Source organism: Ovis aries, chromosome 3, assembly GCF_016772045.2.
Source record: "Ovis aries strain OAR_USU_Benz2616 breed Rambouillet chromosome 3, ARS-UI_Ramb_v3.0, whole genome shotgun sequence".
Taxonomy (NCBI): Eukaryota; Metazoa; Chordata; class Mammalia; order Artiodactyla; family Bovidae; genus Ovis; species Ovis aries.
The window spans coordinates 74,470,668-74,484,845 of record NC_056056.1 but is presented as its reverse complement, the minus strand read 5'-3'; the positions used below and the strand labels follow the sequence as shown (position 1 = coordinate 74,484,845).

The following is a 14,178-nucleotide window of genomic DNA, read 5'->3' as shown; positions in this document are numbered from 1 at the left end:
AGCCAGGAAAAGTAACAGCTGTACGTAAAAGGGAAAAAAGTAGCTTGAATATTCTTTTTTATATAACTGAATTGGGCAAAAGAAAAGCCAGCATTTATGCTCTAGCTTATGCTGGGCATTGCAGTAGGTATCTTATATATATGCTATGCTATGTCACTTCAGTCATGTCCAACTCTTTGTGACACCATGACCTATAGCCCACTAGGCTCCTCTGTCCAGTATGTTAGTTTTAATTCTTGCAACAAACTGAAAAACAGGTGTTATTTTAATGTCAAAAATAAAGATCCTGTTCCTTATAAAGAATAGCTGAAAAACGGGTAAAATGAATGTAGTCCTTTTGTAGAATGGAACTGAAGGTGCAGACTTTCTATTTTTTTTTTCCCCCAGAGCTTAACACAACAGTGAGTGCACAATAATTCCCAACACTCTTTGGTCAGTGGTGAGACTGACAATCTACCAAATAAATATTCAACCTCCTTCTTCATTAAGAGATCTGGGTGGAAGTGCATGGTATTCAAATTTATCAAGCATTTCATAAAAGGTGTTAATTGACTTGCATTCAAGATGATGCCAGATTTTTCCTGTTCACTTCATTAATGCCTTAGTGAGTACTCAGTAGCTTTAAGAAGATACCTAAATGATAAGCATAGCACATTTTCAGAGAAGAAGAAGGCATTTGGGGGAGAGTTTTGGGCAAGGTGATTAGAGAAATTTCATATGTAAATATTCAGGAAGACTGAAAGACATTGGTATGAAATATACAGAACATTTGGGTAATCTACCTATAAAAGTAAATATGGATCTCTTTACAAAAATATTTGTCTTCACTTGCTTAAGGAGTAGCAAAAGTGCATAGCAGGTATGCTGCTGCTGCACGTGGGTGCTCAGTTGTGCCCACCTCTTTGCGATGCCATGGACTGTAGCCCACCAGGCTTCCCTGTCCATGGAATTTTCCAGGAAAGAGTGCTGGAGTAGGGTGCCATTTCCTCCTCCAGGGGGTCTTCCCAACCCAGGGACTGAACCTGCCTCTCTTGCTTAGCAAGTATATCCAATTCTAAATATTTAACCCAAGATACTACTTTCCTAAACAAACAGTTTCCCAAATAAAACCTGCTGATATCTGACATAATTTTTATTGAAGTATATCTAACAGTATCCAAAGTCTAATAATATCAGCAACTGCAATTTTTTATTATGTTGTTTTATTTTGTGTTCAAGACACAAAGCAAGTAAGGAAAAGCTATTTAAGAGATCAGAGGAAGGCTATCCTAGCAGTAAACAATATTTAAAGAGGATAACAAAAAACAACTCTTCAATTAAAAACAAACAGTTGGAAAATAGGAAAAAAATCATATGAACTAAGAATTTCACCAGAAGCTGTCATACAAACAGAGCCAATTATGCCAAAAGAGCAACATTGCATGAATTATTAAAGATGGTCTTAAAAAAATTACAGGGAACTGGATAGCAGAATGCAGTGGAGAAAAGAGATCTCACAGAATGTAATATAGAAAGAGAAACCACGCATGGACTATACTCTCAAGACACCATCTAGGGGAGGTAAGATCACAAGAAAAGCCTATGCTGGAAGGTGCCATGAAACAACAGACTCTGGTTTAAGCCTTGAGAAGAACTGATGGATTGGAAACTAGGGAATAAGGAAAGAAACACTGAGGCAGGAGGGCAAGTAAAACTAGATTTGGTACAAGAGTATCGTAGCTGTCATCAGATGGGGTCAGTTCCTACTGTGTCTTGAACATCCAGCAGCAGATTTCCAGGCTGTGGAACAAAATCAAAATTCATGCAACAAATCTTGCATAGAACAACACACGGGTTTCCTGCTCAAGGAGCTTTTCTTACATGGTGAAGAGTCTCACTATATGCTAATGAACAAGTAATGAACAGAAAAATAAATGCTACTGTTTCAGATAAGAGAGAAATTAGTAAAGAAAAGAGAAGCAGAAAAAATATCTGGAGTATGTTATTAACAAGCTGCTCCTTGCTTTTGGTGTTATAATATTTAACAAAGCCCAGTGAATAAAAAAGAAGAGGAAGATGACGAAATGGTTTAAAAAAAAAAAAAAGAAGGGGTGATAATCTCTCTCTTTCTGCATGCCCACCATTCTCTTCTTAGAGCCAGAGACCTAGACAAAGGGAAAGACAGAAAACTAGTCTATAAGGAAAGGTTAGTAAGACCTAGGAGCAATGGCTAGCAGAATGGATCATTTAACTATGCTCAAGGAGGGGGGAAAAAAAAGTGACCATTTAAAATGTAATTAGACTTCTTACACTGAAGTTACTAGGTACTCAAGGTGAGGATTCTATATAAAGAAAATATTAGCCTCCACTCAGACAGCAAAAGAAGGATTCGGCCCAGAGGAAAATCAGCAGGTACTATAATTAGTAAGAACCTAGACTGTTTTCAACATTATGTTGAGACACACACATATCAATGTATAACAAACATCAGACTTGGTTTTATGAATGATCCATGCTGGAAGATCTCGGAGAAGATACAAAAAAAAAGACAGTCATGGTGAGGAACATGAAAATAAGAGAAATGGGGAAAAAAGACATTTGTGGGAGGGATAAGGCACAGAGGTGGACTGACATAATGGACAAAAAAGCACTAGCTTTTCCTTTTTGACTAACATAGAATGAGAATAAAAAAAAGAGGGGGCCCAGAACAGTATCAGGAAAGGACCACGTCTGTCTAGACAACTAAAAGGGAATCAGGTCACATTCTAATAACTGTACATGAAAAATGTTCTGGAGGCTGAGAATTTCGATATGTGGGATGGAGGTGAGAAAAAGAAAGATGGGAAGACAGCCAGGATGGACCTTCAAGACCTTCTCCTGCTGAGAGATGACAGCTGAGCTTCTGTTCCTCATGGGCACTCAGGAGCTGCTCTAAATGCTGACAGTCAGTAGTCATAGCCAGTGGGTGCAGGGAAGTGATATTCAAAAGGAGGTAAAACATATGTTTCATGAATCATTTTTTATTGAAATATCAGAATGAGTAGATGAAAATGATATTCTTCAGAAGAATTACACATTAATTTTTTCATTATGATATGAAGTTCTCCTGGGGTAACAGGTGACATCTACAGAAGTCATGAATTATCCCATAGTGGTGAGTCCATACCCACCTCAATGATTCGAACCCTAAACAAGACAATTATTGAATTTTAAGAAACTGCTTATAAAGGAAACTAATGGAAATTACCCTAATCCTTGGTATTATGAGTATGCAGATGAAACTCAGGCTATGATTCATTCATTTTCAGGGTCCACAGCTACCACTTGATGGTACAAGGCTGCAGGTAAACAGCAGTTGCTTAGTCGCTAAGTCATGTTTAGCTCTTTTGTGACCCCATGGACTGCAGCCTGCCAGGCTTCTCTGTCCATGGGACTTCCCAGACAAGAATACTGGAGTGGGTAGCCATTCCCTTCTCCTGGGATCTTCTCAACCCAGGGATCCTGCATTAGCAGGCAAATTCTTTACCACTGAGCCACCAGGGAAGCCATATTTATGTATTAAATACATAAATTAATACATAAATCATATTTTATCACAAAGAAGGAAGGTAAATTATGTATCACCTAGAGTTAAAACACATCAACTTGAATTTTAGGGAGACATGGGAAGACTCAAACATGTCTCTATTAAATGAATCAAAGACTGTACCTGTACTGCCGTAATACTCTTACTTTTAAAATTCAGAAATATATCACTTAAGATAATTTGCTGGCAGAATGAGAGGTGAAGACTTTTTGTCAGTAGAAAGGTCAAATAATTTTCCACAATGCAATGCAATTTTTAAGCTTTACAGTTTTACTATAGGTGACCTAAGGGAGATCCCCTTAAATAATTATATTGAAAATTACATTGTGAGCTAATAGAATGGGAACAATGAGGTATGAGCCTTGTGTGCTGTCCTCTACTGCTTTTTCTGAAATACATAATCTTGGTGGGTTTTGTTTTAAAACCTTTTTTTCCCCAATAAATGTAGGGAACTCTATCCATATAAAAACTATAAACTAAGGACTTCTAGATATAAGTGCAGGATATATTTTTTTAAGGACTATAGCATGCAACAAAGATTTACAGTTGAGCCAAAGAAAGTAAGAAAAAAAGTCGACTAACCTAACCCACCTGAGCTCGGCTCACAGGGGTCAATGTCCTCATCGTCACTGGGACACTCTGCTGAGGCCACAAGGATGTCATCTGTGGTCTGTAAAAGAATCACATTCAGTAGATTACTTTAATGGGACCTAACAGATCTTTTCCTCTTTGTCTTGTGGACTAAACACCATTTGCATTTACCTGACAGATTGAGAAACCAAATTCAATATTTCCCTTCCCAAGGACACAGAGCTTACACTCTTCAACATATGTTAGGTTCCTCATGGAAGAATTGGCAATATTTGTGAAACCTTGATTCTAGCTTACTTTTCATGAGGCTAGGTGGCAGCCAACTTGTAGATACCCATCCATTTAACTGCACGGTGAAGCTGCACACAGGAGAAGACAGCGGTTTAAAAAACAGCCTGGCAGAAACAGATGATCTGAAATTTATTACAGCCCTGGAGTGCTACAAGGTATGCATCAGTGGGCTTTATGCCGTGCTTGTGCTTGGCTTCCTAAAAGCAGAACAGCTATAACCTTTTATATTCATGACCAACTAGAATTCAATGTATCTTTGAGATATAGCCTGTCTTTATTAGGAAACGCAGATTAAGCAGAGAATATTTTTTCACTGATGCAAAAAGGGAAGCAAATACAGTTCATGGAAGGTATTTTTAAACATTTTTGTTGAGCTTTCACACACTCAATTCTAATCTTTGCAATATTCAAAAATCAGGCATTATTTCCCCATTGTCTTTGCCACCATTAAAGTTTCAGAATAAATGACATAAAATAAATGCTTTAAAATGATATTTTACAGCAAACAGGATAGAGGTGACAGTTTTCTTTGTGACATTTTAGTTGCTTCATTGCACTTACAGCAAAGAAGATAACCATCAGTGTAATAAAAAGCAGAGTGTGTAAATCCTAGCAGTTAGTCACATAATCAACATATTTACAAGCATTAAAGGCTATTCTTTGCTGTCACTTATAAGCAGCAGTAAACTCAGCATAGGTATTTCATAGTAACTGAAGGTTTGCATCATATTTGGCTAAAGCTAAGGCAACACAGAGAGAATTGAAGGTACAAGAAGGAAAACATCTCATTACATTTGTTAAGGATTAAGAGATTATAACTGTTTAGATAACATTCAGAACTGCAATATTGATGAAATCCTTATTGAAAAGTAGAATTATAATAGGAGTCTTAAAGGAAAGAAAAAATAAGAAATATGATAAAGTATATTTTTATTAAGGGAGTATCGAATAGAGGGTAAAGGGTGCTATGCTTAGTGACATTAGTCACTCAGTAATGTCCGACTCTTTGTGCCCCCATGGACTGTAGCCCAGCAGGCTCCTCTGTCCATGGAATTTTCCAGGCAAGAATGCTGGAGTGGGTTGCCATTCCCTCCTCCAGGGGATCTTCCCAACCCAGGGATCAAACCCAGGTCTCCAGTACTGCAGGCGGATTCTTTACCCTCTAAGCCATCAGGGAAGCCCAATAGAGGGTTAAGTATAGATATATAAATATTAAGAGAACAGTGTCACTTTGAAAAATGGAGACAAGGGATGATGTATATTTGTGACAAAAATTATGCTCAAAATGTTTCAAGTACAAGGTCTTTAATTAAGAATAAGGAATTTGTTCAGAAGTTAGTGCTTCACAATATAACTTTACATAGTATTTTTAATAGTATTTTGAGATGGTTTCACATTATTCTTCTTTTAATTCCTTTTGGCAATTAAGTTTGGACACCAAATTCATTTATTTCGTTGCTGTCATATTAAAAGAAGAAGTTCAAATGCTGATTTTCATGGAATTGTAACTTTTAATGCCAGTGATAGCCACCAGCAATTGGTGTGATAGTCACGTAGGTATCTTTCATTAAAGTGAGCTTTAAAAGGCAAGAACACATCCTTCTTTTGGCACGAGCACGTCTCTCGGGATAACATCCAAACTGACTTGATAATAACAAGTTATTGGATTAAGAGGTCTGCCAGGTCAATTGTTCCAATTCGCCCAGGAACTGATAATCTGCTTTTCAAATGCCAACTTCGAGTGGAAAGCTACTCTTCTTTTTTTCTTTTTTTAAACCAAAGTGGATACTCTTTAACATTAATTTCAAGTTAGAAAAAAATTTCTCATTTTCCTTGAGGCATTTTAACTCTGTTGATGAAATCCAGAAAGGGACGTTGTTTTGTTCTTGGTTGGGGGAGTGGTGGAAGGAGCAGGATGTGGACAAATTCTTTAATGTAGTGTCTCGCATCCTGGCAGTGATGTGGTCCCCTCTCCCTTCCTCCATCTGGGAAGACACTTGGTAATGTCTGGAGATGTTTTAGTTGTATCAGCTGGGTGGAGGATGGGAGTAGGTGAGCTACTATTAGCATTCAATGAGTGGTCACCAGGGATGCTGCTAAAAATTCTAAAATGTATGTGACAGCGCCCCCCAGCAAAGAAAGATCTGACTCCAAAGTTTCCAAAGTGTTAATAGTGCAGAAGTTGAGAACCTCTGCTCTAAAAACTCAAAAACTGTTCTGTTCCTTGTTTTTCTCATCTGAAAAAATTGGAGAGCACTGTCACTGTTGTTGTAAAGATGAACTTAGTACATGGAAAGTAACTAGAATAGGAGCACCTTGGAAATATTTACAGAAGCTGTGATAGTATCAACATTATTGTGTCACAAATGGAGCACTGATGTAATATTTTTTGCACATTATAACTTAATTTTAGATATTAAACTAGAAGTTGTACATGTGAATTATTCTCAACTTTACATCTCTTGTTAGTTTTTATACAAGAATAGAGTAGCTCTATTGGTACTTGGCTGAACTAAGTTTCCATCTTTTGCTTCCTAGATTTAAATTCTGAATTAAAAGTCAAACATAAGAAACAAATGATAAAGGTTTCTTCCTAAAAGAAATTCAAAGACAAGAAATGAGTAACTCAGTGTAGTGTTTCAGGCAAACTAAATTATTTAGGCTGCACAAGTTAAATTTTGCTTTAAAAGTCGACCTATTTTTTACATTCCACAGCCTTCTGGAACAATTCCACAGCCTCCTGGAACAATTCCACAGCAAACAGAAAGTGTCAGAATGTTCTCAGTGTTATCTTTCACAAATCACAGTACCTAAAATAACAAAAGATGTCATAGAATAAATAGTACCTCCTATAGCCCTTTACAGTAGGAAAAAAGTCACCATACAAATATCACCCTATTGTACAACTATATTTTAGTTTTTAGTGTACTTTCCCTGATATAAACAATATACTTTTTCCATATTTTTCTCTCAGAAATTAAAATCCAGCAACAGTCTTGTGAATAAGAGATCTCAAATCAATAGATGCCTTGATAGAAATCATCACTGTATGAAAAATCAGGAAGTGGCTTAAGTGTAGGGGGGGAAATCAAATTTCATTCCAAGGGCTGAATTAACTAAACACTTTTCTAGCCAAAGCTGTGTAATTTAAATTTAATTCACTGTGTTTGGAACGGTCTCCCTATGACATGCTGTTGAAGAGAGGTAGAAGAAACTCAAATATGTCACATTAATCAATTCTATTCTTCAATATCCTTTTCCCTGATGTTTATAACCTTTTTCAGAAAAGAGACGACCTGCTGAAGAAGACAGAATAGTGATCAAGCAAAGGCACTGTCTTTTCATAACCATACATTTAGATAAGTATCCCTAACTGTGTATTTAACCACTCAGACGTCAAAGCGCATGCTGGTCTCCCTTAATTCAGAGTGGTCTGGACATTTTCATGGCCAACGTCTGTGTTTGTTCAAAATGTCTGCTAAAACTATTTTATGTTTCTTTATCTTTAGGGGAAAAATGACTTGTACACAATTCAAGAATTAAAGGCACATGAAACTTAATTCACATGTTTTATGGATCAGTACCGACCTGGTATAGGGGAGGAAAATGTACTCAGAATGGGAGGGAAAGGAAGTTTTTAATGTATAGTAAGACATTAGAAAAATCAGGAGGTGGCTGATTTTTAGTTTATTTTACATACTAAATCAACATTAATTTATTTAATGTTCAGAGTTATTAGGTAGTGACCATTCAGTGGATTAGAAAGTAGAGAAACACTGATGTATTTTTGTTCTGCAGAGAGACTTTTTGCCTATCACCACATTTAATGACGGAATTTGTGGCATATTTACTTTCTGAATATAGCACAATTGCATATCTGTGTGGTAAGAAGATATGATGAGAGAATGGATAAACTTAGTCTGTAATATTATATCCTTGCTCAGAGTAGCATTGCTAGACTTTATCCCTCGTGGTAAACAGTTTTGCTGAAGACTGAAACATTCTAATGGAAACACCTACAAGCAAACTCTACCGGGACAAATCTGCTTTGTAAGGAAAGGAGCACACTTAAACTGTGCAAAGACGTCCACTATGAATTTGATACCCACAAAGAAATTCTTGATTTACTCTAAAATTTCAATTGAAACTTTATTTCTAAACAGCAACAGTATGGGAGTTCCCTGCTGGTTCAGTGGCTAAGACTCCGTGCTCCCAACGCAGGAGGCATGTTTATGGTTTTGATCCCTGGTCAGGGAACTAAGATCCCACATGCCAAGCAGTGCGCAGGCAGGAGAGGGGAAAAAACAAAACAAAACAAAACACAGCAGCAGTCTATTCAGCTATACATCCAAATACGACATAAAATATAGTTGTCTCGAGCAACGGTGCTCCCTCACTGTAACAGTATTTGGTCTAGTTTCTCACGGCTGTGATGGACACTTAGACTAAGCTGACTGAGACAACTGGTTGAGTATAGTGCCACCTAACATGTGATGTATTTGACTGACTGATGGACACTTGTTCTGGCTGATACTTCTGTTTACATGAAGCTGCTCAGGAAGGAAAAGAATATTCATATCTGCCTTTCAGCACTGAATCTGACAGTTTTCCCTATCAGATTTATCAGTAGGTGAACTTTGCAGAAAAAAATTTAAAAAAAAAGCCAGGATTCACAACTAGCGACACAAACCCTTCAAACTAGTCTGAACCATTGCACTGATAATCTACATGGCAAGAAGTTTTAGGTGGGGGAAGTTAGAGTTTTCACCAAAGGAGAAAAAGTACAAATAAAACAAAAACAAAAAACCCCAATTGTAAGACATATATAGAATTCCCAAACAATATGATCAAATCAAACCACTAAAGAAATACATCATATAGGTAATTTTAGTTAATCCTATTTAAAATGTAGAAGGACTTTAGAAACTTTGCATATTCCATCATTTCAGTCAAGCTTTGGTTCTTATTTTTCATTTGTTTCTTTGAGTAGCAGATGCCACATAAAGATATCAATCCCATGCTCAGTAATCTAATAAAAATAATAATAATAACCTGAGATCCAATATATGAAGGATCCATTTAGCTCCAGCACATGAGTAACAAAGAACATGAAGATCAATTGCTTGCTAAGCCGCGTCAGTTGTGTCCAACTCTGTGCAACCCCATAGATGGCAGCCCACCAGGCTCCCCCGTCCCTACGATTCTCCCAGCAAAAACACTGGAGTGGGTTGCCAATTCCTTCTCCAATGCATGAAAGTGAAAAGTGAAAGTGAAGTCATTCAGTCATGTCTGACTCAGTGACCCCATGGACTGCAGCCTACCAGGCTCCTCTGTCCATGGGATTTTCCAGGCAAGAGTCCTGGAGTGGGGTGCCATTGCCTTCTCCGGAAGATCAATTAGTCACCAACAAATTAGTCACTCATCTGGGCACAGCATTTTTTGATGGGCACAAAATATGGTTACTACCTGAGACAGTTTAAGTTGTGATTCACAGCTGCAAATAATTGATTGTGCACATTCTACTCTAAAGCATAGGAACAATTCACTCATTAATAGAAACAATAACAATCAAGCTAATTGCTTATTTTGATTGAAATGTAAGAGTGCCTCCATCTCGATTACTTCATTAAATATTTACCAACAACATGCTTATGCAGAATGCAGGTGAAGGTACTATTACTCTGAGTGTTACAGCTAAGTGCCAAAAAAATACCCGTTTGTAGACTTATTAACCCAATTTGAATGTTTGAACATTGGCATTCATGAATATTTAGGGAAAAACTCAAATATCCTTGAAAACAGCCAGCTTTCACATTTCTTTAATTTTTTTCTCTCGATGCTTTAGGTTATTATAAAAAGTGACTATAAATCAGCTGTCTTCTTGGAAATGACAGACTTGAAAGTCATTCGATTTTCTTCAGAATTTCTTGGCTGTTTAAAATGTATGCAATGGTTTCAGAACAGTGCAAACAAACTGGATAGAAAAACTTACCACATAAAGATATCACTAATGCCTTACTCATTCTAACATGCATTTTTATATGCATTTGATACTGGTCATCCTAACAGGAAAAACTCTAAAGGGGAAGACAGGGATGTGGAAAGAATGCCATAGAAAAATGAATTTATGAGAGAAAGAAATGAACTGAATCCCTGCTTAATGAAACAAAAAAATTATATTTTAGCAAAGTTATACAAAAGAGTGTTAGTTGCTCAGTTGTGTCTGACTCATTGTGACCACATGGACTGCAGCTGACAAGGCTCTTCTGTCTGTGGGATTCTCCAGGCAAGAATACTGGAGTGGATTGCCATGCCCTCCTCCAGGGGATCTTCCCAACCCAGGAACTGAACCTGGGTCTCCTGCATTGCAGGCGGATTCTTTACTCTCTGAGCCACTAGGGAAGTCCCTGCAAAATACAAACCTGGTATCAGGAAGTTTGAAATTAATCTTTTTTTTTTGAAGAAAATTTATCTTTCTTTGAGATACTGATGACCTCTATGCTCATTTCCATTTTAAGCCAAAGCAAGTAGGAGCACTAGCCAAAGGAAAAGTTAAAAGGAAAGTTAAAATTTTCAGAAAGGAATTGGAATAATCTATTCTCTTGGATCCCCATGAATTATAATTTGGGAGTGTAAGACCTCCAAAGAATGCTGGTAGTGGAGTGGAGATGCTAAAAGGGAAACTAGAATATGCATGTGATTGAACGCACTTCCTCTTGGTTTGTTTTGGTTTTGAACAAAGACCTTTCTGAAATGGATTTGGACATTTCCAAATTAAAGAAATAATTACAGATGTTTACAGTGTAAATCTATGCTTCTAGCTGTGTCAATGTGAATCTTTCGTCTAACTATTATGGCTGAATAGACTAATTAGTTACACAGGTTGAACTGAAAATCCTTACTGGTAATGAGGCCAAAACAGTTTATAATTGTAAAAGGCCTATGATGGATAGTTTCAACAACATGTCCCCCAAATCCAAGTTTCCCTTGTTAGCATTAAACATGCTAGCAAATGGAATCATACTTTAGTCAAGGAGTTATCTATCTTCTTAGACTGAGTGATCGTTAGTCCTAGTGATCATTAGTCCAAGTTCTTGATTTTACATATTAGGAAACTGAAGCTAGAAAACTAAGTCTCTTTGTTTGATCCCAATTATACTGCAAATGAATAGCAAGACTATGAGATAATTCTGACTCCCAGTAGATTATGACTGACTGTCATTCCAGGTGATTTCTATCCTTCCGTTCATCACTCATCCAGTTATCTACTCATTTCCCCATCCATCTCAAACCATTTTGTTTTTAAAGGGTTTGATGTGATTAAAAAGATACAAAATGAAATAAATTTAAGGTAAATTAAAAGGTGGCAAAGGAAAGTATTGGATTTTACATAAGTAACCACTAAATGTTTCATAAAGAAAGCCCACAGGGAGTACTGGGAGACATCCACAGCTATTGCATCACTGGATATGGCAGCACATGCAGTGGCACTAAAAAAGGAATAAAATGAATTCTGGAGTTTACCTGTTTACTCCACTTACAAAAATTCAAATATTTATAGAACAATATTTCTGAAGGAAATGGCGACCCACTCCAATGTTCTTGCCTGGAGAATCCCAGGGACGGGGGAGCCTGGTGGGCTGCCCTCTATGGGGTCACACACAGCCGGACACGACTGAAGTGACTTAGCAGCAGCAGCATTGCTCTGAAATGGAGTAAACCCAGAAAGTTCTTTACTTGTGTTTACTTTTGTTAACTTACTCTTTAAAAGACTTTAAACACCTGGACTCCCATCTCTGCATATAAATGCATAACTAAATTCTTCAGGACAGAAAGAAAATGTAGATTATTGAAAGTTCTCCTATTTTTCCCCTTGACTTAGAACATTGCAGGCCACACTGGCTACAAAACTAACTCAATGGACTCTTTCTCTTCTCATTAATCCACTGATGAAAACTTCCAAAGTCTCTCTTATTAACTTCTGTTTTCACAATATCGGTGCTAATGAGATATTTATCTTTGTCTCTCTCACATAACCATCATTAGGGTTTTGTCAAATTATCTCATTATATCTTAGGAATAAATAAGTGGAAGTGACCATTTGTTAATAATACTGGTTGCTTCTCCAGTTGCAATCTAAATATGTATTCACTGAGCAGGATGGTCTCATTTACATCATACCCCTAGAATTGGAGGTTTGAAGTCAAGGTATAGAAGGAGCCACAGGCAGCTAGTCATCCAGAACACTTCTTCCCTGCAGGGCAGGACCATGAGAAATGTTCCCTTGATAGAGCTTTAACTTGGAAATAAATGAGAACTTCCATCCCACACAATCCTTGAAGTATGCGACAGCAAGAAATAGGGATGTGGTTGGAAATAACGTTGATATAATTGACAGCTGGTTTTCTGATTTTTTTTTTTTTTTTTACCCATTTGTTGTATATCTGCAAGGTTCTATACCAATATCTTACCTAGTATCTGAGCAGCGACTCTATGAGCGCTTCTGGCAGAGTGATTAAGAGTAAACGTGATCTGGCTTAACTGTTAAAATGTTATTGTGTTCATGAACTAAGAAGATGGAGTCCTTGCTGGTTATAGTTAAACTGGACCTCCAAGCCTCAAAATCTGACTATTTCACTCCTTGTGATGCGTACTTACTTTGGTTCCTTATATGTATTTGGAATATGTTACTGTTGAACTACTTCAGTTTACTTCGTTGCATGCTGATCAATAATATGAAATATATATAAAGTCTTGATCTGGGTTTTATAAGCAGTATTACCATCTTGAAAAGGTTTCTGTGTTTGCAACAGTATATAAGAATATGCACATTATATATGTAACTATATATATGTGTATATGTATTATATATAATGTGGAAAAATGTATATACAATCATTTTTATATGACAAAATAACTTCTCCATCTCATAGGGGTATTATGAGGATCCATTTTGAAATGTGTGAAAGCACTTTATAAACATAGAAAGTTCTCTCAAGCAATGTTTCTACGCTATTATTACAACTAATACAGAGTTATTTTTTCCCTCACATGACAATAGGAGGAACTGTTCTAGGAGTGCCTAAGGAAGGCAGCCAAATGTCCACTTAACTGAATATTTTTCATGCCAAGAAATCCTTTTGTCCCCTCAGTTATTCGAATAAGATCTGTACCTCTCACTCCAAATGGCCCTTCATATAAAGGCTGCTAATTCTTGGGAAGATCCCTTTTATGTAGGGATGTGATTTACTTCGGCACCGCTTGCTGAGTACACTCGTTTCAGTCTCGCTGGTAACCTACAAGACGGGCAGTGCCAGCACACGTCCAGCTCTGTCATTTCTTCTTCTCCAGTCAGAGCTTTGAGAGTTACTGTACAGATGCAGGGCTACTGGAGTTCCCTTGAAACTCTGCTTCTCATTCACTTTTCTGGGACTTACAAGAGTGTGACAGTTGAGCTGACTCTGACTTACGCCCTATTATATCTAGAGCAAATCAATGAACAGAAAATAAGAAAAAGAGATCGCATAGCAATACTGCTAATTAAAGGAGAGAGAGAGAAACAGAGATAGAAGGAGAAGAAATAGGGGGGGAGCTGAGGGGAGAAGAAGAGACTCATTCTAAGTGTGACACTTGCATCCAATGCTTCTTATTGTAACGGTTGTATCAGTATTTATAGTTGTAATGTTGCCCATGGTCACGTTCCCTAGATGGATTAAAAATATGAGGATGAA

At 37.2% G+C, this 14,178-nt stretch overlaps 1 protein-coding gene across 34 annotated transcripts in view; it reads right to left on the bottom strand.

Moving 5' to 3' along the window:
- NRXN1 (neurexin 1) overlaps positions 1–14,178 on the bottom strand; it is a 1,208,609-nt gene that overhangs the window by 25,943 nt on the left and 1,168,488 nt on the right. For 18 of the 34 annotated variants that reach the window (XM_042246177.2, XM_060413886.1, XM_060413879.1 and 15 more), the window contains one exon: positions 4,148–4,235. In XM_042246177.2, coding sequence (XP_042102111.1) covers positions 4,148–4,235 — 88 coding nt within the window. The remainder of the gene's footprint in view (positions 1–4,147; positions 4,236–14,178) is intronic. The other 16 variants (XM_060413877.1, XM_060413887.1, XM_060413881.1 and 13 more) reach the window with 1 other exon arrangement.